Genomic DNA, 24,160 nt, shown 5'->3' on the forward strand with positions numbered 1-24,160 from the left:
AAATAAAAAACTAGGAAAAAGCAGCAACCCAAATGTTATACTACATTTGGCATAAAGGAAAAAAGGGTGGGTTGCGCTAAGATAATAGATAATATATATAAATTCAATGGACATATGAACAATATGCAAATCTGCTCTGCCCCTATATGATGAAGGGGGATATAGGTACATATTTGGTGAGGGTATCAGGCGCTGTATTTTCAATGCTTTCCTGGTAAAAGGAAAGAAGACAAATATGCTAGTCTTTTATAATACATCATTCCAACAATATTCAAAGTGAATTTTTGATTACATTTAAATTCCATAAAAACAGACAAATCTGCGGGTGGCATAGTATATGTGATGGTCCTATACAGTAAAAACAATTCATCATCTGAAGCTTCCCTCGTAATACGGAACTTGTATGGGCGTACACTTGGCGTTTGCAGCAGTCGGTGTTCTGGTACAGTGTGTGCCAGATTCTGAGTGTGAATAATTCATCTGGGCAGCTCTGCAGTGAACACCCGCTACGTAGTAGCACGCAGCGTGCCCTGCATTATTCATAGCGCGGATCGCTGGCTGGGCAAATATGCTAATTATCCAGATTGTCAATAAACACCAGAAATTATTAGATTCCACTTATGACGATGAAATATTGATGGTGCTGGCTGTGAAGGAGAATGTTCTTCTGAAGAGCCTGGAAGGAGGTGTTCTATGTATTGTGACTCAGTGTACTGGGGAAGAGGATCCATGACTATGTATTTATTATTGTATTGTGTAATGTGTGGATGTGATCAGTGTTTTGTCTACAGACTCATCATCACATCCGATGTTCTATAAACAACTCAGAGAATGTCATAATAACCAGAGGAAGTACAGAGAGAGCAATTATCACCTTATCCAGTAATGGCCCCACTACTATATACTATATGAGAAAACCTAGTGATCTATCTATCTATCTATCTATCTATCTATATATCTATCTATCTTCCACTCTCTAGGTAAATGAATAAAAACTGAGCGGTTTTTGCTACGGACTTTGTATGACAATTCATCTATATATTGACTGGCATTGTACCAGCACGGGGCACGGCTCTGCAATGTGCTTTCTGCTGAGACAAGCACGGCGAAGTACCAAGATTCCCCGGTGACATTTAACAGCAGGCAATGTGCCGCAGTTTATAGCTGAAGCAACAGCGGCATCGCCTGTATCCCCGAGAACATACATCACAATGTTCTTTCACAATGCTTTGCAGTCATTAAAGTGCCGTTTAAATTTACACCGGAGAATCCATACAGCACATGTCAGCATTATCCAATTACATTATTATTCTGAGTACAGAGTATTTCTTTCCTTTCCCCAAGCTGCTGAGCACCCCCATGTGACCTGTAACCTAGGCAAGAGATCACATTGTCTTTAGCATGCTGGATAATTGTTTCACACCATTGGGGACTGCATTGATTATATTGTTTTTAAACAGATCTATTTAGAAGATTTGCAGTAGAATAACAGGGTGAGCAAGACAGACCGCTCCTGCCTCTCCACCTCTTCCAATCAGAGAAGACTTTGCATTAATTCAAGAAAATGCAAGGCATTCTTTCCATGGTGCCCATACCGAGCAGTTGACTTCCTGCATTTTCAATGCTGCAAGGTAGCCGCTCAACAAAGGACTTGATACAGAATCAAGGTTAGATCACTGGAGTAGCGGTGTCTACTTCAGTGATTTCCAGCTTTTTAGGGGCATTGGCCAGGTATGTCATATACAGTATCTCAGAAAAGTGAGTACACCCCTCACATTTTTGTAAATATTTTATTCTATCTTTACATGTGACAACACTGAAGAAATTACACCTTGCTATAATGTAAAGTAGTGAGTGTACAGCTTGTATAACAGTGTAAATTTGCTGCCCCCTCAAAATAACTCAACACACAGCCATTAATGTCTAAACTGCTGGCAACAAAAGTGAGTAAACCCCTTGGGCCCTCGGGCCCAATTAGCCATTTTCCTTCCCTTGATGTCATGTCATTCGTTGGTGTTACAAGGTCTCAGGTGTGAATGGGAAGTAGGTGTGTTACATTTTGTGTTATCGCTCTCACTCTCTCATACTGGTCACTGGAAGTTCAACATGGCACCACATGGCGAAGAACTCTCTGAGGATCTGAAAAAAAGAATTGTTGCTCTATATAGCCTAGGCCAGTGATGGTGAACCTTGGCACCCAAGATGTTTTGAAACTACATTTCCCATGATGCCCAACTACACTGCAGAGTGTGTGAGCACCATGGGAAATGTAGTTCCAAAACATCTGGGGTGCCAAGGTTCTCCATCACTGGCCTAGGCTATAAAAAGATTGCCAAGACCCTGAAACTGAGCTGCAGCACGGTGGCCAAGACCATACAGCGGTTTAACAGGACAGGTTCCACTCAGAACAGGTTTCTCCATGGTCGACCAAAGAAGTTGAGTGCACGGGCTCAGCGTCATATCCAGAGGTTGTCTTTGGGAAATATACATATGAGTGCTGCCAGCATTGCTGCAGAGGTTGAAGGGGTGGGGGGGGGGGGTCAGCCTGTCAGTGCTCAGACCATACTCAGCACACTGCATCAAGTTGGTCTGCATGGCTGTCGTCCCAGAAGGAAGCCTCTTTTAAAGATGATGCAGAAGAAAGCCTGCAAACAGTTTTCTGAAGACAAGCAGACTAAGGACATGGATTACTGGAACCACGTCCTGTGGTCTGATGAGACCAAGATAAACGTATTTGGTTCAGATGGTGTGAAGCGTGTGTGGCGGCAACCAGGTGAGGAGTACAAAGACAAGTGTGTCTTACCTACAGTCCAGCATGGTGGTGGGAGTGTCATGGTCTGGGGCTGCATGAGTGCTGCCGGCACTGGGGAGCTACAGTTCATTGAGGGAACAATGAATGTCAACATGTACTGTGACATACTGAAGCAGAGCATGATCCCCTCCCTTTGGAGACTGGGCCACAGGGCAGTATTCCAAAATAACGACCCCAAACACACCTCCAAGACGGCCACTGCCTTGGTAAAGAAGCTGAGGGTAAAGGTGATGGACTGGCCAAGCATGTCTCCAGACCTAAACCCTATTGAGCATCTGTGGGACATCCTCAAATGGAAGGTGGAGGAGCAAAAGGTCTCTAACATCCACCAGCTCTGTGATGTCATCATGGAGGAGGGGAAGAGGACTCCAGTGGCAACTTGTGAAGCTCTGGTGACCTCCATGCCCAAGAGGGTTAAGGCAGTGCTGGAAAATAATGGTGACCACTCAAAATATTGACACTTTGGGCCCAATTCAGACATTTTCACTTAGGCGTGTACTCAAATTTGTTGCCAGTGGTTTAGACAATATCGGCTGTATGTTGCTTTATTTTGAGGGGACAGCAAATTTACACTGTTATACAAGCTGTACTCTACTAGTGTAATTTCTTCAGTGTTGCCACATGAAAAGATATAATAAAATATTTACAAAAATGTGAGGGGTGTACTCACTTTTGTGAGATACTGTACATATTGTAGTTACATTGGCCCAAGCTAAACTAATATAACTATGTATAAAAATATCTATAGCTGGAATTCAGCTTTAAAACATTGTGCATGGGGCAGTTGCCCCTCCTATCCCCTGGTCCTAGCCCTGTACACTAGTGTAGTGTTGACCTACAGGCTCCAGCCCAAGACATGCACTGTAGGTCACCATCACAAAGAAGAGCAAGGTGGCAAAAAATCCCTATTCTTACCTCCCATGGAAAAGTCTACACAAGCCAAGAGGGAAAGGACCAGGTAGACCACGTGATACTGGCATGTGACATCATCAAAGGCATAGCCAGAAGTGCAGCTGCACTGCAGCTCAGGAGATTGGGCTCTACTCAGGGATCCCATTAGAAGTAAGGCCATGGGCTTAATCCAGGGGGAGGGAGTAATCAGCCAGTCAAGAAGGCCCCAGGACTTAGCAGCCCCCTGAACCACACAGTCCCCCTTCCTCCAGGGGAAGAACTGATCAGCTCGGGCCACCTGGCTATTTATCTGCCTCCCACCCACCCTCTGGGCACACCTCCCATGGGATTGACTGGAGCATGATAAAAGCCCACCCCGAACTCTGGAACATTCTCAACAAGGGGAATCAATCAAATCCTAGCTAGAATAGACCAAGGCAACAGATCATAGCTCCTCTGGGTTACAGAGTAAGACACACTAAATTTACCTAGCATCTTTAGCCTAGGAGGGCGCAAGTCAAATATTAAACATGTGCAATTTGTTTGTTCGAATGTAAATTCGGACACATTTTTAGATATTCGGAGATTCGGATGTATTCAAATCTCCAAATTAAATAGTAACAAATTTTGTTGAAATTAATTCAACTTTGTTTAGTTTATTCATTTTCTAACAAATTCCAAATTTATAGAACGATTCGAATTTGAATTGGTTGAAAATGATCGACTGATTCAAATTCTGTGTGAAAATGAATAGCTGGTTGTTAAGGAGTGGGCCAGGAAGCCGGACACTGTGTCCTTTACACCCGATGACTCTTCAGCTGTCAGCGGGCTTCCACACTGACAGCTGAAATGTAATAAAAAGAATGGCAGAAATAGAAAACTAAGAAAAAAACAGTGTGGGGTTCTCCCCAATTCATACCAGGCCATTCGGGTCTGAATTTAAGGGGAATCCCACACCAAAATTAAAAAAAAAAGATTTGGGGCTTCCCCCCAAAATCCATACCAGACCCTTACCCGAGCACAGCCTGGCAGGTTAGAAAAGCAGGGGGATGAGCAAGCGCCCAACCTCCTAAACCATACCAAGCTACATGCCCTCAACATGGGGGGGGGGGTTCTTTGGGGCATGGGGGCAGTGCAAAGCACCTTGCAACCATGTTGAACAAGGGCCTCTTCCCCACAACCCTGGGTGGTGGCAGTGGGGGTCTGTTGGCGGGAGGCTTATCAGAATCTGGAAGCCCCCTTTAACAAGGGAGCCCCACCTATATGAATGAGTACCCCTTCCAATTCAACAATTCGGCCACCGTTAAAAGAAAAAACAAACTCTGGTCTCATCGAATGCTCCTGTCAACTGCCTGCTCCTCCATCTGTTGCCCCCTTGTGATGTCACTGACCGGGGCATGCTGGGTTGATGGTCCCCCCATTTCCTGGCCTCCCAAGCTTGCTCGGATAAGGGTCTGGTATGGATTTTGGGGGGAACCCCACTCCATTTTTTGTAAAATTTTTGGCACGAGGTTCCCATTAAAATCCATACCAGACCCAAGGGGCCTGATATGGATTGGGGGAGGGAGGACCCCACACTGTTTTCTTTCCTGAATTTTCTATTGCCAGGATTCTTTTGTTTAGATTTCACCTCTGAGAGGGGAAGCTCACTGACAGCTGATCGCGGTGGCCAGCTTCCTGGCCCGCTCCTTAAAGCGGATTTCCACCCATAAATGGAACTTCCACTGATCCGGTCCCCCCCCCCCGGTCTCACATTTGCCACCTTTCAGGGGGGAGGGGAAGCAGATACCTGTCTAATCCAGGTATTTGCTCCAAATTCTGGCGAAAAATTGCCACAGTATCCACGGCGATCCACGCCATGTCCGGCCTCTCCTCCATTCCCCCTCTGTCTTCTGGGAGACACACAGGTCCCAGAAGACTGCAGGGACCAGTCAGAATGTGCAGTGCGACTCGCACATGCGCATTAGGGAAACAGGCTGTGAATCCGCTACCTAATTCCCTTACCTAAGATGCCGGCGCCTCCACCCGAGAGCTGAGGGACAGGTCAGCTTCGGGTGAGGACATTGTGGGCACCCTGGACAGGTAAGTGTCCTTATTTTAAAAGTCAGCAGCTGCAGTATTTGTAGCTGCTGACGTTTAATTTTTTTTTTCTGGCGGAACTCCGCTTTGACAACCAGCTATGCTTCACACAGAATTCAAATCAGTCAGTCATTTTTCGACCGATCCGAGTTCGAAAATTTAGAATTAGTTAGAAAATGAATAAACAAAATGAAAAATAAATGAAACTAAACTAAACTATTTATGAAAAGAATCAACAAAATGAAATTAATAACATAACAAGTCTATCCGAAACAAAACAAATTTTCCTGTTCTGCTATGTCCATAAAATATGATGCATGGATCCCCAATCACTCAGGTGAGAGGGGACACTTAACAGTTAGATAACATCCTCCAAAACGGTCCTAACACGTCCTGTATTCTCTGCTATGTTTTGCAGATTGATAATAAGCTTTGCAATGGCACAGACAAAGAATGTGTATCTCCCACATCTAAATCGGCCAAGATGGACACTCTCAAGGTAAGTAACCCTCATGAGCCTTTAAAGGTCAATACCGGGCAACAACCCGGTATTGAGGCGGTTTCTGTTCTACTTTAGACACATGTATGGTGTAGCATGTATGAGCTTTTAAATATTTATTAATACATTTCCAATACACTCACCAGCTTTATGAACAATTTGCGCATGTCATTAACATCCAATGTAATTTTCCAACAAGATGGCAGCAGTACTCGTACGCAGTCATATCACGTGTCCAGGTTCCATCCAGCGCGTTTCGACATAATTAGACATCATCAGGGGGCGACATACTACACCCTGAGATGGATTCTGTTCTACTTTTGACACACATGCATGGTGCTTTGGAGGGAAGGGCGCCACCCTCACGGTCGGTCAGGTCACACGCGCCTCACGCCACCCTCCCCCTCGGTCGGTTGGACGGCCCCGCACTTACCCCATGTAGGTCACGGACAGCGCTCCTCCGGACGGCAGCTTCCCTTGCATCTCGTCCTCCCCTACATCACGCCGTGCTTATCCTCCCTCCTCTCCTCCATGCGCCGTGTGTCATCTCCCTCCTCCACAATCGGATTGCCTCCCTGTTTGGCCAATCGGGTGATGAGTCTCAGGACCCGCTTCCTGATCGGCCAGGAGGAGAATCACAATAGCAAATATTAATTTGCTATTGTCACACAAGTGGGTGTGCTTGGGCACAATGCTCTTTGCCCCAAGCCCACCCTTTTTTGAAGCCTACTAGAGCCTCTGGCTTCTAATCACATGCTTCATGACAAAAAAACAAAAAAAAAACGTGTCCGGCGATTAGGGGGGCCCGGACACATGGATGGGGGGACGACGCCCCTGTGCCCTGCATTACGGGCCACCACTGGTTCTGGCATTTGGAGAGACGATTCTAGAAGGGACATCTGGACCGGACTACAATCTTGTACTGTCTACTGGGAACCTGACCGTACCAGATGGAGGATTCAGCGCTGTGAGACCACTTATAGCTTGGTGGTCCATTTCTGAGGGTAAGAGGCCCAGTATGCTGTGGTGTTGGTGGAGGATCTGTTTAGCACTCATAGAAGAACTCTTGATATACACCAGGGGTGCTCTTCTTGGATTTATATGGATCATTGTGAAGGACTTTTGTGTATTTAGAAGTGTTATATTTTATTTTTTCATATGACATGCTAAACTCTGGGTGCTGAGTTTTGAGTAGAATGTTATTGGTGTATTGGCCAGCTGTAGACCAACAAAGCTGAGCTTGTTGAGTGTTCTGCTTAAAAGCTACTTTAAGTAGGTTGCTGATTCCTGTCTCCAATACATGAGAGAGCTGGTTTTGTATCTCAATGTAATCGGCATATCGCAGACTCAGAGCTAAGGACTCTTGCTGTGGGAGGCTAATAGGGTCACGGCCCCATACCTGCTTCTAGAAGATGAAAAATCTCCAGATAATTACATTTTTTACACTTTCGTTCGGAACTGCTGAGTGTTAATCTGCACTCAGCCTATATAAAGAAACTTGTTATTGTTGTGTGCGGAACACAGCGTAATGATTTTCCTCATTCGGTTTACATAGAAACAGGCTAAACGCTTCAAATATCCACAAAGACATTGGATGAAAACTCCAGGTTCCATTAATGTTCTTTTTCACATTTGTCATGGCTTTTCGGTCGCAGTTTGCCCCTGTGTTAGAAACATTTTGATCAGGTTTACTTTTTTTCTTTTAGGGTACTTATAGATTTTCACATACACTATATTATCAAATATATTGAGACGCCTCCTAAAACTGTTGCCATAAAGTTGGGAGCATGAAATTGTCCATAATGTCTTGGTATGCTGCCGCCTTAAAGCGGGAGTCCGCCGGGAGTTCCGCCGTTTTTTTTTTTTAAAGCCAGCCTACAAATACTGCAGCTGCTGACTTTTAAAATAAGGACACTTACCCGCCCAGCGCGCCCGCGATGTCGGCACCCGAAGCCGATCTCTCGATCGTCTCTTGGGTGCTGCCGCCGCCATCTTGGTTATGGGAATCAGGAAGTGGAGCCTTTCGGCTTCATTTCCCGGTTCCCTACTGCGCATGCGCGAGTCGCGCTGCGCAATAAGGATGGTCCCCGCTGTCTCTGGGATCCGTGTGTTTCCCAGCAGGCAGCGGGGGACTTTCGGAAAGGGGAGTAGATTCTGCAGAAAGGGGCGTTCCTTTCTGCAGAATCTACGTCGGAAGTGGGTGCAGATACCTGTACTGTACAGGTACCTGCACCCCCCTCCCCCCTGAAAGGTGCCAATTGTGGCGCCGGAGGGGGGGAGGATTCCAATGAGCGGAAGGTCCACTTTAGGGTGGACCTCCGCTTTAAGCCCTTGTACACACGATCAGACATTCTGACAACCAAATCCGTTGGATTTTGTCCGTTGGATTTTGTCCGACGGATTTTGTCCGAAACTGTTGCATACACACGGTCGGACAAAGTTGTTGGAAAATCGGATTGTACATAACTTGATGACGTTATTTCGTTACGACGGGACTACATTCAGGCTAGTAGCCAATAGCTTTGGTCTAGGAATTTGATCTGAGCATGCGTGGCACTTTGTCCAATCGGAATTCTCTACACATGATCGGAGTATGTCCGATCGGAGCATTTTGTCTGAAAATTTTACGAACAAGTTGGAAAACTTGGTCCGTCGGATACTCCGACGCAAACAGTCCGATGGAGACCACACACAGTCGGAATATCCAACAAAACGGTCCTATCTAAGGGGCCAAGCCCAACCTCTGAAAAACACCCCCCCCACACCATAACCCCCACCTCCACCAAATGATTTGCACCAGTGCACAAAGCAAAGTCCAAATCATGTACCTGTACATCGTTTGACTTCAGGTGGTTATACCGGTACCGTTTTTTAGAGCAGACGGTTGGATTTCTTGTTATAACAAAAAATGTGGCTGAGCAGCCACTTGGTGGGTAATTACAAACATGTATGTGTACATTGTCATAACATCACTTCTGGATTACTGGTGTCTTAAAGGCGCTGGTTTTAAAAATAGAAAGTATTCACAAATGGCGATTTTCGTTTAGAATACTTTCAATTGCTAAGGAGGGATTTGGGGTCTTATAGACCCCCAGATCCCTCCATAAGAATACCTATCACATGCCTAATATTATCACAAATGATGTTTACATTCCTTGTGACAGGAATAAAAGTGATAATATATATATATATATATATATATATATATATATATATATATATATATATATATATATATATATATATATATATATATATATATATTTTTTTTTTTTTTTTTTTTTTTAAAGCAACAGTGGAAAAAAAAAAAAAAAAAGCATGCCATGTTTGGTATCTATTTACTCAGTGTGACATCATCTTTTATATTTTACAAATAAAAGGGGGATATATATATATTGTGTTTTTTTGCATTAAAATAAAAATAAAAAAATCCCACAACTGTGTTTGAAAAATCGCTGTGCAAATACCATGTGATATAAAAAAATTGCAAAGCCGCCAATTTATTCTCCAGGGCCTCTGCTTTAAAAAAAAAAAAAAATATATATATATATATATATATATATATATATATATATATATATATATATATATATATATATATATATATATATATATGTGTGTGTGTTTGGGTTTGTTACAAATTGTATAGCAAAATAAAACAGATTTTCACATATAAATAGAAAGTGCCAGAAAATGCCTGGTTTTCAACTGGTTAAGGTCTGGAGGAAAACGTAACATTGTATTCATTTTTTTTTTTTACTTTTTTTTAACTTTTTTAGTCAGGTAAATATAAAATATTATAAGTGGAACTTTTATATTTACTGCATCCACTTCAGTGAGCTCTAGGTTTCTTTTTGCATTGGTATGAGGCTATTTGTTTTTCTGATAAAAAAGCTTGTTGCTTACAGAGCCATAGGGAAGAACTTACATTTCTAATGTAGCCTAATAAGTTAGAGCAGTGGTCTTCAAAATGCAGCCTATAGGCCGGCTACAGCCCTTTGCTTGCAGTTATCCAGCCCTTGGACACCATTCATCCCGCAGATACAAAGCACTATTCTTCCTACTGACACCAATGATGAAGCACCATTCCTTCCACTGACACCAATGTTGGGGTATAATTCCTTCCAGTGACACCAATAATAGGAAATAACTCCTACTGATCTAAATGATAGAACACTATTCATTTTGTTCTGGAAATTTGATAAATAGGCAATTCCTATCTTAATATTATTCATTCATAATAACAACAGCAGTAGGAAACAGACACAAAGGATACACCCAGGATCTTTCCAAATAACTGTTCTGTTTATTGAAAGTTTTTTTTTATACAAATGATTATATAGGTATCACATTAATATTGCAATTGTACTTTATGGTATAAGGCAGGCTAATTTTAATCAGGACTTGAAAGAATGCAAACATGCACTGAAAACATTATTAGTGCCGTGTGCACAGTGAGTGCAGTGTGCAATACATAGGCAAACATGCAAAATAGAATACAGTACAGTTTCCTTAACACTTCCACTGTGGCAATATTCCTTACACTGACTCCAACGATGGGGCACTATTTCTAAAACTTACATCAATCATGGAGCATCATTTTTCCCACTGATATAAACAATGGAGCACTATTCCTCCCACTGACACCATAGATGGGGCACTATTCCTTCAACTGACACCAATAATGAGGAACTATTTCTCTCACTGGCACAAATGATGGGACACTATTCCTCCCACTGGTGCCACTGAGTGGGCACTAATCCTTCCACTGACACCAACGATGGGGCACTATTCCTTCCACTGACACCATAAATGGGGCACTATTCCTTCCACTGACACCATAAATGGGGCACTATTCCTTCCACTGACACCAATGATGGGGGACTGTCCCTTTCACTAATACCAACGAAGGGGCACTTATCCTCCTACTGACCACAACCATTATATCATTTTTAATTACGGTTCTCTCACTGACCACCAAGCGTGAGGAATTGTTTACTCCCACTGACATTGGGGCACTTTGTACTCCCACTAGCCACAGTCCAGCTCGCCTAAAATCTGAAGGACAGCAAATTGGCCGTTTGTTTGGAAAGTATTGAGACCCCAGGGTAAGAGGAGTGAATTAGTGCAATCCGATCAGCCCTGTCTGCTTTGTTCTGATAGAGTACAGGTAAAGTGTTACAGGGTATGTTGGAACTTCTTTGTCACCAAAACTACTAGCAGGCAGAACCAGATTGTAGTACAAAATTTTGAGGTGAAATCAGACATGAGGTCAGGTATGAGGTTAGACATGAGATCAGGTAGGAGGTCAGACATGAGATCAGGTAGGAGGTCAGACGTGAGATTAGGTAGGAGGTCATACATGAGATCAGGTAGGAGATCAGACATGAGATCAGGCACTAGGTCAGACATGAGATCAGGTAGGGGGTCAGACGTGAGATTAGGTAGGAGGTCAGACATGAGATCAGGTAGGAGGTCAGACATGAGGTCATGCATGAGGTCAGGCAGGAGGTCAGGCATGAGGTCAGACAGGAGGTCAGGCATGAGGTCAGACAGGAGATCAGGCATGAGGTCAGGCATGAGGTCAGACATGAGGTCAGGCATGAGGTCAGACATGAGGTCAGGCATGAGGTCAGACATGAGGTCAGGCATGAGGTCAGACATGAGGTCATGCATGAGGTCAGACATGAGGTCAGGCATGAGGTCAGGCATGAGGTCAGACATGAGATCAGGCATGAGGTCAGACATGAGATCAGGTAGGAGGTCAGACATGAGATCAGGCATGAGGTCAGAGCTGAGGTCAGGCATGAGGTCAGAGCTGAGGTCAGGCATGAGGTCAGAGATGATCTCAGGTAGGAGGTCAGAGATGATCTCAGGTAGGAGGTCCGACATGAGATCAGGTAGGAGGTCAGGTGGGTATTTCAGGTCATAACACAAATCAATCATTAACACATATTAGCCAAAAAAATGAAAATATCGATTGGACACAGACTGAATGTACTCAAGTCCATTTAAGGACTTCTGATTGAAGGTAGATGTGTGCTGCAGCGTGACCTTACCTGCAGTGCTGAGTAATGACCATCAGGTGGCAAACACTCAAGGCCTAACATTCTAAAGAGGTCATCCCAAAGGGTGAAGCTACTGCTGTGCTTTAACAGTTAGGCTCGGTTCACACCAGACGCGATACGACTTGCCGTGCCGCGACCTGACAAGTCGCCCCCGTTCTGTACTACGAAACCGTTCTAAGAGGAGCGACTCAAGTCGCTCCGACTTAGAAAAAAGGTTCCTGTACTACTTTTGGCATGACTTCGGGCGACTTGCATTGACTTCTATACAGAAGTCATTTTGCAAGTCGCTGCTGAGGTCTCGGCAGGTCGCGGCGCTGCAAGTCGTGCCGCGTCGTGCCGCGTCCTGTGTGAACCGAGCCTTAAAGATGTTCTATTTTCAGAAGTTCATCTTGCGCTGCTTTGTTTACTGTGTGGGGTTGATGGTATTTGGAGTTTGGCACCGGAATTTTCCAACTGTATTATAGTGCCTTGAAAAAGTATTTATACCCCTTGACATTTTCACCTTTTGCCATGTTACAACCAAAAACATAAATGTATTCTATTTGGGATTTTATGTGATAGACCAGCAGTATTGCCAACCTATCAGAATGAAATTTACTGACACGACACCCAAAATTTACTGGCAAAGCCAAGTTTTTACTGGCATTTCCAAAAAATACCAAATGTCAGCTGTAAGTGCAAATTTCAGTATTTAGGCTACAAATAAGTACAATATGCAATTAGCAATGTGATTTAAGGTAGATATTAAGACAAAAAGCATATTTCCTATTTTATTCTCAGGGGCAGGAAATTAGAATGGGCGACACACGCCCATGAAATGGACTCTCACAGTGTCGCTCACAGCGATGTGCAGCAGCACAGATCACTGACACGTCCCATCCTGAGTCACAGTGACAGTCTCTCCATGCCAGGTGGTCCTCTCAGTCCCCTCCAGTCCAAACAGCACTGACAGTCCTGCTCCCGGCTTGCCCTGCTCCTGTCCCACAGACCCGTACACAAGGCTCTGGTCGCTACACTCGGCTCCCTTGCATCATGACATCACACGACACGCTCAGGAACCACCTCCATCAGACCCACCCCACCCCTCCCCCCCCCGCTGATACCACTTGAACACACTCTAGTAGGCACTTGGATGGTCATGCCCGTCTCCGGACTCGAGCTGTGCATGCCCAGTTCTGAGCCAAGCGTCACAGCCATATTTTTTACTGGCAACCTTTTCCTCTTACTGGCATTTACTGGCAGGAGAAAAGTACCCATTTTTACTGGCTGCCAGTAAAAATACTGATGGTTGGCAACACTGTAGACCAGTGATGGCAAACCTTGGCACCCCAGATGTTTTGGAACTATGCTTCCCATGATCCTCAGCTACACCGCAGAGTGCCATAGCATCATGGGAAATGTAGTTCCAAAACCTCTGGGGTGCCAAGGTTTGCCATCACTGTGATAGACCAACACAAAGTGGCACATACTTGTGAATTGGAAGGAAAATCATAAATGATTTTCCAAATTTTTTACAAATAAATATGTGAAAAATGTGGTGTACATTTGTATTCAGCCCTCGTGAGTCAATACTTTGTAGAACCGCCTTTCACTGCAATTACAGTCTTGCAAAGTCTTTTGGGGATGTCTCTACCAGCTTTGCACATCTAGAGAGGGACATTTTTGCCCATTCTTCTTTGCAAAATATCTCAAGCTCTGTCAGATTGGATGGAGAGCGTCTGTGAACAGCAATTTTCAAGTCTTGCCACAGATTCTCAATTGGATTTAGGTCTGGACTTTGACTGGGCCATTCTAACACATGAATATACTTTGATCTAAACCATTCCATTGTAGCTCTGGCTGTATGTTTGGGGTCGTTGTCCTGCTGGAAGGTGAACCTCTCAAGTCTTTTGCAGACTTTAACAGGTTTTCTTCTAAGATCGCCCTGTATTTGGCTCCATCCATCTTCTCATCAACTCTGACCCACTTCCCTGTCTCTGCTGAAGTAAAGCATCCCCACATCATGATGCTGCCACCACCATGTTTCACAGTGGGGACGGTGTGTTCAGGATAATGTGCAGTGTTAGTTTTCTGCTACACATAGCATTTTGCTTTTTGGCCAAAAAGCTAAATGTTGGTCTCATCTGACCAGATCACCTTCTTCCCCATGTTTGCTGTGTCCCCCACATGGCTTCTCGCAAACTGCAAACAGGACTTCTTATGGCTTTCTTTCAACAATGACTTTCTTCTTGCCCCTCTTCCATAAAGGGCAGATTTGTGGAGAGCACGACTAATAGTTGTCCTGTGGACAGATTCTCCCCCCAGATCTGTGGATCTCTGCAGCTCCTCCAGAGTTACCATGGGCCTCTTGGCACACACAGGTTTACACACAGATGGACTCTATTTACTACTAATTAGGTGACTTCTGAAGGCAATTGGTTCCACTAGATTTTAGTTGGGGGTATCAGAGTAAAGGGGGCTGAATACAAATGCACGCCATACTTTTCATATATTTATTTATAAAAAAAATTGAAAAGCATTTATCATTTTCTTTCCACTTCACAATTATGTGCCACTTTGTGTTGGTCTATCACATAAAATCCCAATAAAATACATTTAAGTTTTTTGGTTGTAATGTGACAAAATGTCAAGGGGTATGAATACTTTTTCAAGGAACTGTATTGAAAAAACAATAAGCACTATTGTCAGCGTGAACACCTATGGTAGCCAATGTAATATCAAAAAGAAATACCCTCCTGTAAAAAAAAAAAAAAAAGACTACCGTAACTCGTTAATTTGTATAGCGCTCCAAGCGAACTGAATCGCATCAAGGCGCTGTGCTGAGCTTTGTTGTCCAGCTTCTAGAAGAGGAAGGTCTTGAGTTTTTTCCTGAAGACCTGGAGGTTTCCTTCCTAGCGGATGTTGCTTGGTAGAGCGTTCCATAGCCGTGGTCCTTGGACAGCGAATCTCCGTTCCCCCTTAGATTTGTACCGAGATTTGGGAACGAGGAGGAGGTTTTGGTTAGAGGATCGAAGACTGTGGTTGGGTGTGTAGTGATTTATTTTCTCGAATAGGTATCTATAAGAATCATTCACATGTGTTAGATGTAAAAAATTGGACCTTTGGGCGACCGCTCCTTCTCCATAGAATCTTTTAGCTGGTAAATGGCGTGGGTGGCCAATGATCCTAAACTAAACCTTACATTTAAATAATAAATCTCGTGACACATGCACTGTCCACCCTTGAATAGATGGCCAGATGGAAGCTCCAATGGTTGCATCAGTGAGGCTAACGGTGTAGATGTGGCTCTTTTATGGTACTTAAGCTAAGAGCTATAAATTTGACAACAATAAACAATATCCTTGGTTAAAGGTGAAGTAAGCCACCGCATGGCGTGAGCCAATACAGATGACTTAATTCAAATGTTCTAGCATGTATTGGTTTAAATCAGGGGTCTCCAATCTTTCTAAACAAAGGACCAGGTTACTGTTCCTCAAACTTTAGGGGGGGTTGAACTGTGGCCAATGGGAATAGAAAATGGCCTGGCATCAGTGTGAGAAGACAATTTCTCAAGCTTAATGGTTGGTGGGAGTAGAAAGATCACATAGCATCTGTAGTCAATAGAAGGGAGAATAGTTCCCCATCGTTAGCATCAGCAGCCCCATCAGTGGTGCCAGTGGGAGGAACAGTGCCTCATCGTTGGTGTCAATGGAGGGAATTATGCCCCGTCTTTGGTGTCAGTGGATGGACTAGTGCCCTATCTTTGGATGCAGTGGATGGAATAATGCCCCATCGTTGTTTTCAGTGGTGGGAATAATGCCCCATCATTGGTGTCAGTGGGAGGAATAGCTCCCCACTGGTGTCAATGGTGCCTCATCCTTGGTGTCAATGGAAAGAATAGGTAGGGACTGATGTGAGTGTGCAATGTACAGGGATAGGGACAATTGTAGACACTCACTCAGGTTGAACTGGATGGACTGGTGTCTTTATTCAACCTTACTAACTATGAAACTATAATAAGGGCTCATACCATTGAGGGGAACAGTGCTCTAAGGGGGCAGATAAAGGCAAGCAAGGGGCCGCATCCAGCCCACAGGCTGTAGTTTGGAGACCACTGGTTTAAAGAATTCATATCATATGTGGACACATTCCAGAAACTGGACAGCACACGGGTGCTGCAGTTTTTTGTCCAGCTCAGCCCAAATATCTCAAAGTTTTGGGTTGTTATTACAATTTTGAATGCACATATCTATTCAGCGGCTGATCATCTTTTTTTATTTTTAGGTTCAGAAGAAGAATTATCGTCAGGAGAAGAAGAGAGCCACCAAACAGCTATTCAGCGCTCTCAAAGATCCCAGTGTGGTGATTGTGGCTGACTGGCTAAAGGTTAATTTAGAGAACAAATTCCATGTGACCTCTTGTAATCGCCAACTTGTAACGGGCAAAAAGTACAATTAGAAATCAGAAAGTCCACTGCATATTCCTCCCTTCCAGTGATGCCTCCTCAAGCTCCCGCATTACTGCTGACACCTTCGCCCGGTTTTCTTCTGGGTTCAGCATCATTGGCCATCTTGATTGAAGGTCATTTGTCCCAGGACCCAAGGCTTGCAATTTATTAAATTGGTATATAAAGTGTAGCGCTAAATGTGATAGTCTGGTTAGAATGTGCCAGGACCACCTAACTCACAAAAGTGCGAAAAAATGATATAATAAACTAGTGGCCTATACTAGAGTGATATCAAATAAGATTACAAAAATATGATAATATCAAATTCAAAAGCACAAAGAATATGATCAATGAAAAAAAAAGTATCAAATTTAAAAGATACAAAATTGTAACCCGTGCAGGTATTAACATCTCACATGTATAAACCTGAAAATAGGCTGGTAGTGAACTTGCACAGAAAACCAAATTATTACAACATAAATAAGTATAAAACATGCAGAAAAGTCTTTAAGTGCAAAAATCCCACGTGGTTTGATTTGGGCGTTCCTCGAGACCCGAAAAGATGTATGTTGACACGCAATCACTAATGTGACAGTACCACCACCTGTAAAGATGTGAGCTTACCGAATAGCACGGACCCAAAAGAACCTACGTTCTATGAGTCAACAGAGCTTGAAAGTGTCAGCTGGCAACATAGGATGTGATATTTGTAACTGCGTCCCCAAACCTTTCAAAAAAGGTCCGTCTCCACACAGGGATCAAATTTCAACCTGTATAATGGAAAAGGATAGAGAAGACCATATAGCGCATATCCATATGACCAAAAATCTTTCTGACGCGTTTCGTCTCAGTAGACTTCGTCTGGGGTGTCCCTCCACTGCTGCCTTACTCACATTAAGTTAAGTTAAGTTAACATAGAAGTATTAGACCCCTCTAATGAGAATCCAGCTGATGGTGTCACCGTTTGATTGTGCCGCCTACTTCCGGGTAACGCCAAAATGGCCGACCGGTGTGCCTTCCACGCCTCAATATCATGTTACATCCGGAATGCCCCGGAACATCCGGTCGTTATGCGTTCCACGCCCCTGTAGCGTCTGAACGGTATGATGTAACATCCGATCCGTATGCGTTCCACTCACCATCCAGTTTCAATATGGAAGGCCATCAAGCTGCATACCAAGCCTCGATGTGGAAACGACAATTTTGGTTTCTATGGGAAGAGCAGTCCAAGTCCGACCGTATACCAAGCCTCAATATGAAACCTGGCTTGCGTTCCGACGGCATATCCATATTCAGTCCAAGTCCAAGTCCGACCGTATACCAAGCCTCAATATGAAACCTGGCTTGCGTTCCGACGGCATATCCGTATTAGGGCATATATATTAAACTTTACTAGACTAAAATGTAATTAGTAAAATTGAAAAATATAAATAAAATAAAGCAGTGTTAATAATAATGGTGATTGTGATCCAAAACTGCAAGGTGTAAATTGATTCTCTCAAAGGAGCTGCATAGTATTTTAAACAAATTTGCAGGATAGGTTCTCATAAAGACCCTACCATAGTATATATATTGAAAACAACTTACTTCTAAAATCCCATTAGACACCAGTCCAAAATGGATTCTCCTAGAGTGGCCCAACACCCACCACATTAGTCACATATGTACAAACTTGGAAGTTGAGAAAAAAAAATGCAATTTATTAAGGCGCCCAAGGCATGCTGAGATTGTACACTGAGCTGTGCACTTTAATGGGTGGAATTTTGTTGGTGGCCATGAGCAATGCTGACTTTTTCCTATTTACTGGAAAAGTTGCAACTAATGCTCAATCAATTGTGATGGACAATGGTGGTGTTGGGCTATTGGTGAGGGTAAGACCTGGTAGAACTAGTACTGCCCATCATTTGCAAATAAAACATATCCGTATTCAATTTGGTCATAATTTGAAAGGAAAACAAATGTATGACCATGTAATTACCACTTTATTGAATTGATTAAATGTAATTATGGCAACGGTAGAGAAGGGCTTAAAGAGGAAGTAAACCCTGATGAGTTTACTTCCTCTTTCATTCCCTGCAAAGGTAAAGCATAATAGACTACTATACATCGCATAGTAGTCCATTATGTGTCACTTACCTGACACAGGAGCCAGCGAAGTCACCGCTGTCCCCTGTAGTCCGGCGCATCCATCTTCTCGGTGGGGTCTCGCAGCTCCGCCGCTGTCATTCGGCGAAGCCGCGATGACGTCACTCACGCGCGGCATCACGCGGCATCTTCGCCATTGACGATGTCACACATCAGTGCGCCTACGCGCCGCTGTCTACTGCGCATGCACCGTAGACAGCAGTGCCTGTCTTTGGGCAAACATCTCCTAAATCGTATAGGTTTAGGAGATATTTCTTGGACCTACAGGTAAGCCTTAATCTAGGCTTCCCTTTAGGTCAAAGTGGTTTTTAAGGGTTTACAACCACTTTAAGCAGGGAGCTACGAGATTGGAGTGGAGATACTTTAGACGTTAAAAGGCTAATAGTGTTTGAAGACAAATGTGGAAAGGTGAGAACTTATCTGATTGGTGACTCAGGGTGGAATTAATGTAACATATCTGGTGCTCATCCAGAGGTCAGCCAGATAGCTTGCTGAGAACAAGCTTGGATGACAGCTACTCCTAAACTGTATCTTTAGCCAACACTTTTTTTCTTTAGTCAGCTCCATCTAGTGGCCGTAATGTGGTATTTTTTATCATTTAGTATTTCAGGAAAATCGTGCACTATGATTATGGCCACTAGATGGAGCTGCTAATCATAGGAAATAAAAAAAAAAAAAGACACAAAGCGGTGATTATTTGTGACAACTGTGCTAATGCTTAAGGCATTTGCACAGCAATCTTTTGACTAAATAGACTTCCTAGATGGGGTTGCTATTAGTCTAGGTTTACACTTATGAGCATTTACGTGTGCATGTGGCGTGTAAGGCAGTCCATTCATTTCCATGGGTTGACCTATGCATGTGAAACACAGAGAAAGAAGCCTCCAACCCTTTTTTTTTTTTTAAATCACGCAACACTAAACCGCAAACTAAGAATTGGTGGTCTGCTAAAGAGCGGTGTAATAAAATGACCCATGTTCCTGGCACACAATAATATGAACCAGGCCTCAGAGTGAAGTATTTAACAGATTTTTGGGATGGTATAGTATTTGCTAATAAAAAAGGTGCTGTGAGCAGCTAAAATCCTCATGGTCATTTTGGGGTCGTAGGCTGGGTGAATGGGGCCAAAAGACACTTTGTACATAACACAATGCATACGACTTTCTGACGGGTCTATTTTTTATTTATTTATTTTAAGATTCGCGGATCACTGAAAAGCTGGACCAAACTGTGGTGCGTGTTAAAACCGGGACTGCTCCTGATTTATAAAACACCAAAGATTGGACAATGGGTGGGGACGTTACTCCTCCACTCCTGCGAGCTGATCGAACGACCCACCAAAAAAGATGGGTTCTGTTTTAAACTTTATCACCCTCTGGATCAGTCTATATGGGCAGTTAAGGTACATAAGGTGCAAAAAAACATTAAAGGTCAACTGATGGCTCGTACCCATTATAATATAAGAGAACTGGATGTTTTTGTTTTTTTTCAGGGTCCGAAAGGTGAGAATGTCGGGTCCATCACTCTACCTCTACCCAGCAGCCACTTAATATTCCGAGCAGCGTCTGAATCAGATGGTAAGACCGAAAATGATCAAGGCAGAAAGTAAAACCATCCATTATCAGGAACGGGATCACCTGCTGGTGGCACTGTGCTTCCCAGATTGGGAGATTTTAGTTCTGGTGTCCACCAGTAGGTGTCAGCCAGCAATTTCCAGTAATCAGTCTCCACCTGATACTGGCTGCTGGGAGGGTATTTTTCCTCTACTAGTGCCTCTCATGTCAGTGTTTTGCTTTGCCGCCAGATAGTGCTAGTCCTTTTTTTCCCTTTCCTGCTCTTGATCGTGCTCTTTGCCTTGTGTCTATACCCTGAACCCTGCTGCCTTGTTTCCACTCCCTCTTGTTCCTGATCCCAGTTTTGGTTTCCCCTTCCTATGTTCCCCGCACCTTCAGTTTTACCTTGCTTTTCTGTGTTCCTCATTTGTATATATTGCATATAGTTAGTTCGCTAGTTAGGCTTTCTGTTTGTTAGGGTGTTTCATTGGTATTTTGTCACTGGGCTTTTGGTTCACTTATCACTTATCTTTATGTTTGATGTTTGCTGGTGTTTGGATGGATATTGGTTTCATGGTGAATATAACTCATTTTAAATATGGTTTGGTCTCAGTTTCCTGAGTGTAGCTATGCAGATTTGACCATCTCTGCTGCTGATTCCTGACACCATTTCTAGTAGTGTTATAAGCAGACTTAGGGGTCTATTTATGAAAAAAAAAATAATGCTGCATGTAATCCCTGTACTGTGTCTAATATGTGTACTTCCTAAGATCACTAGCTCCATCTAGTGGCTATATAGTGGTATTTTCCTATTTGTGTTACTTCAGGAAAAAAAAAACTCCATTATGGCCATTAAATGAAGCTGACAATAAAAGGAAATGATCTTATTAGACACAAAACAGGGATTATTTGCAACAGGTGTCTAAATGCTGAGGCATACGTACAGTAAATTACAAAGTACAAAAAACGGGGGAGAATAAAAAATCACAAATGAACTGTATTCTGTCACTAGCATTAACACAGCAGTAACATAGTTTTATTACTTGTTGATCCGACCAGTAGATCAGATATTTTTCCCCTTCAATTAAATAATACTGTGGATATTTGAATTTACATTATTTATTTATTTATTTTTAAGGGGGCTCGTCCGGAATGCAAAAATTAATACATTATTTATTTATGTGCTTATATCGCTGGTTGTTGGTCTCCAGCCACTTTAATTTATTTTTGCACTTCCCGTAAAAAAAAAGGTGACAACGCTGCTTGTTCTGCAGTAAAATAACAGCAGTGTTGTCACCCTGTGGACAGAACAGTCTTAGATGGACATGTCGTTTTTACATGAGTTGCCAATTATGGATTCCAGAGCAGGGTGTAACCTGATTGGTTTCTGGGTGTTAGTGACCATAGCCCAACTGGTACTTCAATATATCGATCCAATTACTGTTCGACAGGGGCGGACTGACCATTCGGGCACTCGGGCACTGCCCGGGGGCCCCATGCCACTAAGGGGCCCCATCAGGGTTGCCAGCCTCAATAAAACCAGGGACAGTATCTAAAAATCTGTGTTTTTTTAAAATCCCAAGATTATAGCTGCCCTGCCTTTCCAGTACCTTTTCAGTGTGTGTATGTGTATTTTGTGTGTGTATATTGTGTGTCTGTGTATATACTGTATGTGTGTGTGTGTATACTGTATGTGTGTGTGTGTGTACTGGGTGACCCATAATCTCCTATTGCCCAGGGGCCCTATAATCTTCTCCTATTGCCCGGGGGCCCCATAATCTCCTATTGCCCGGGGGCCCCATGAGTTGTCGGTCCGCCCCTGCTGTTCGATGTCATATGAAGAATAGAAATTACCACATTTTGCATTTCAGGGAGATGTTGGATGGATGCTCTTGAATTGGCTCTCCGCTGCTCCAGTTTATTCAAGATTAATTTGCCTAAACATGGAAAGGATGGTGAAGTCGTGTCGCCAACTGATTTGCATCACACCGGACTTTATACGCTGCTCCAAGTGGCCACTGTTTCTGAGCAGGAACTCTTCCAGTAAGATTTCCAGTTAATTACAGTAAGATGTACTTAGTAAGAATTTTTCAGGTGTATTAAAGAAGATTTAAAGGGGTTGTAAAGGTTCGTTTTTTATTTTCTAAATAGGTTCCTTTAAGCTAGTGCATTGTTGGTTCACTTACCTTTTCCTTCGATTTCACTTAAAAAAAAAAATTTTCTTTGTTTTCTTTGTCTGAATTTCTCACTTCCTGTTCCTCCTCAGTAAGCTGTTGACTGACTAACCACCAGCTCGGATAATGGTGAGAAGTTTACTGAGGAGAAACAGGAAGTGAGATATTCAGACAAAGAAAAAAAACATTTAGAAGGGAAATCGAAGGAAAAGGTAAGTGAACCAACAATGCACTAGTTTAGAGGAACCTATGTAGAAAATAAAAAACGAACCTTTACAACCCCTTTAAAGACTGATTACATTTATGCAGTGTGGGAACACATGGGGGGGAGGGGGGGGGATTTACTAAAACTGTAGTGGTTCTGCACAGAAACCAATCAGCTTCCAGGTTTTATTGTCCTAGCTTAATTGAACAAACTGAAGTTAGAAGCTGATTGGCTACCATGCACAGCTGTACATGTTTCTGAGTGCTCCAGTTTTAGTAAATCCCCCCAATATGTGTTTAGCTGTGTGTTACCCTAAAGCATGGCAGCACATGTAGCAAAGGAAAGACACATACAGGAGAGATACAACAGCTGCACACCCCAGAACAAATTGTGTAATATGGGAAGGTTCCCCCAGGGGGGCTTTGAAACAGCAATACAAGCAATTAAGAAAGGAATTAAGTATCAAAAAAAAATATTGAAAACATGTAAGTTCAATGGCATGTTGCCATATCAAAAACTATAATCTGGTAGGGGATAACAACAACATTTGACATTTACAGAAAGCAAACACAAAATTACAGCAACACATGTCATTGTTCTGTTGTGATGATGCCCTGACGTGTTTCGTCCCATATGATCTTCTTCAGGGGGTTGGTTTGCTATAAAGAGATATATTTAGTATCTCAGAAGTAGACATTCCAACATGATTTCAATTTATATATATATATATATATATATATATATATATATTGTACAGGACGCCAAGGTTGGGTCCTGGACGGGTACTATGTATCGCCTATATTTGGGATGTGGTCCCTTTAAGGGAATAATGGTAGGCTCAGGGGGTCACCCAAAATGGGTGACAGATTCCGGGTGTAGTTTGCAGGAGTGGACTGATTCGCGGTCCTCTCTGTATTTTAAGAGAGGTAGTTGGGTCCCGGAATTTGGGAGGCTCTAAAGTGTCATTTGGGTGGGAAAGAGCCTCCCTCCCTGACCACAGGGGGTTAACAGCCTCCAGGAGGACACACAGGCCATAAAGACAGGAAGTGGTCAGAAAGGTGTGGTGAGAAGGAGAAGGAGTTGAACACCTGTCTGAGGAGCTGTCTGGCTGTGCTGTTATATTGGCTGTTTGCTGTTTGCTGTTTTGGAGGCTGCATAAAGGTCTCTACAAGGACTCTTTTTGGTGAAGACCTTTTCTACAGAACTGTAGGTGTTTTTCCTTTTTGTATTATTTTTGTGCTGAAGACAAGCGGACTTTGATTTATAGTTTTACATGCTGAAGAAAAGCTTTATTTTTGATTTATTGAT

General features: G+C 43.1%; 1 protein-coding gene across 4 annotated transcripts in view; it reads left to right on the forward strand.

The window, feature by feature from the left end:
- Positions 1–24,160, forward strand: part of OSBPL5 (oxysterol binding protein like 5) — a 217,283-nt gene that overhangs the window by 110,077 nt on the left and 83,046 nt on the right. For 3 of the 4 annotated variants that reach the window (XM_077453489.1, XM_077453487.1, XM_077453490.1), the window contains exons 4-8: positions 6,201–6,281; positions 16,613–16,714; positions 20,119–20,322; positions 20,413–20,497; positions 22,345–22,516. In XM_077453489.1, the coding sequence (XP_077309615.1) occupies positions 6,201–6,281; positions 16,613–16,714; positions 20,119–20,322; positions 20,413–20,497; positions 22,345–22,516 (644 nt within the window). The remainder of the gene's footprint in view (positions 1–6,200; positions 6,282–16,612; positions 16,715–20,118; positions 20,323–20,412; positions 20,498–22,344; positions 22,517–24,160) is intronic. The other variant, XM_077453488.1, reaches the window with a different exon arrangement.

The sequence above is a fragment of the Lithobates pipiens genome, unplaced genomic scaffold (assembly GCF_037356315.1).
Source record: "Lithobates pipiens isolate NorthernLeopardFrog02 unplaced genomic scaffold, aLitPip1_a1.2 Scaffold_24, whole genome shotgun sequence".
In the NCBI taxonomy this organism is placed as follows: domain Eukaryota; kingdom Metazoa; phylum Chordata; class Amphibia; order Anura; family Ranidae; genus Lithobates; species Lithobates pipiens.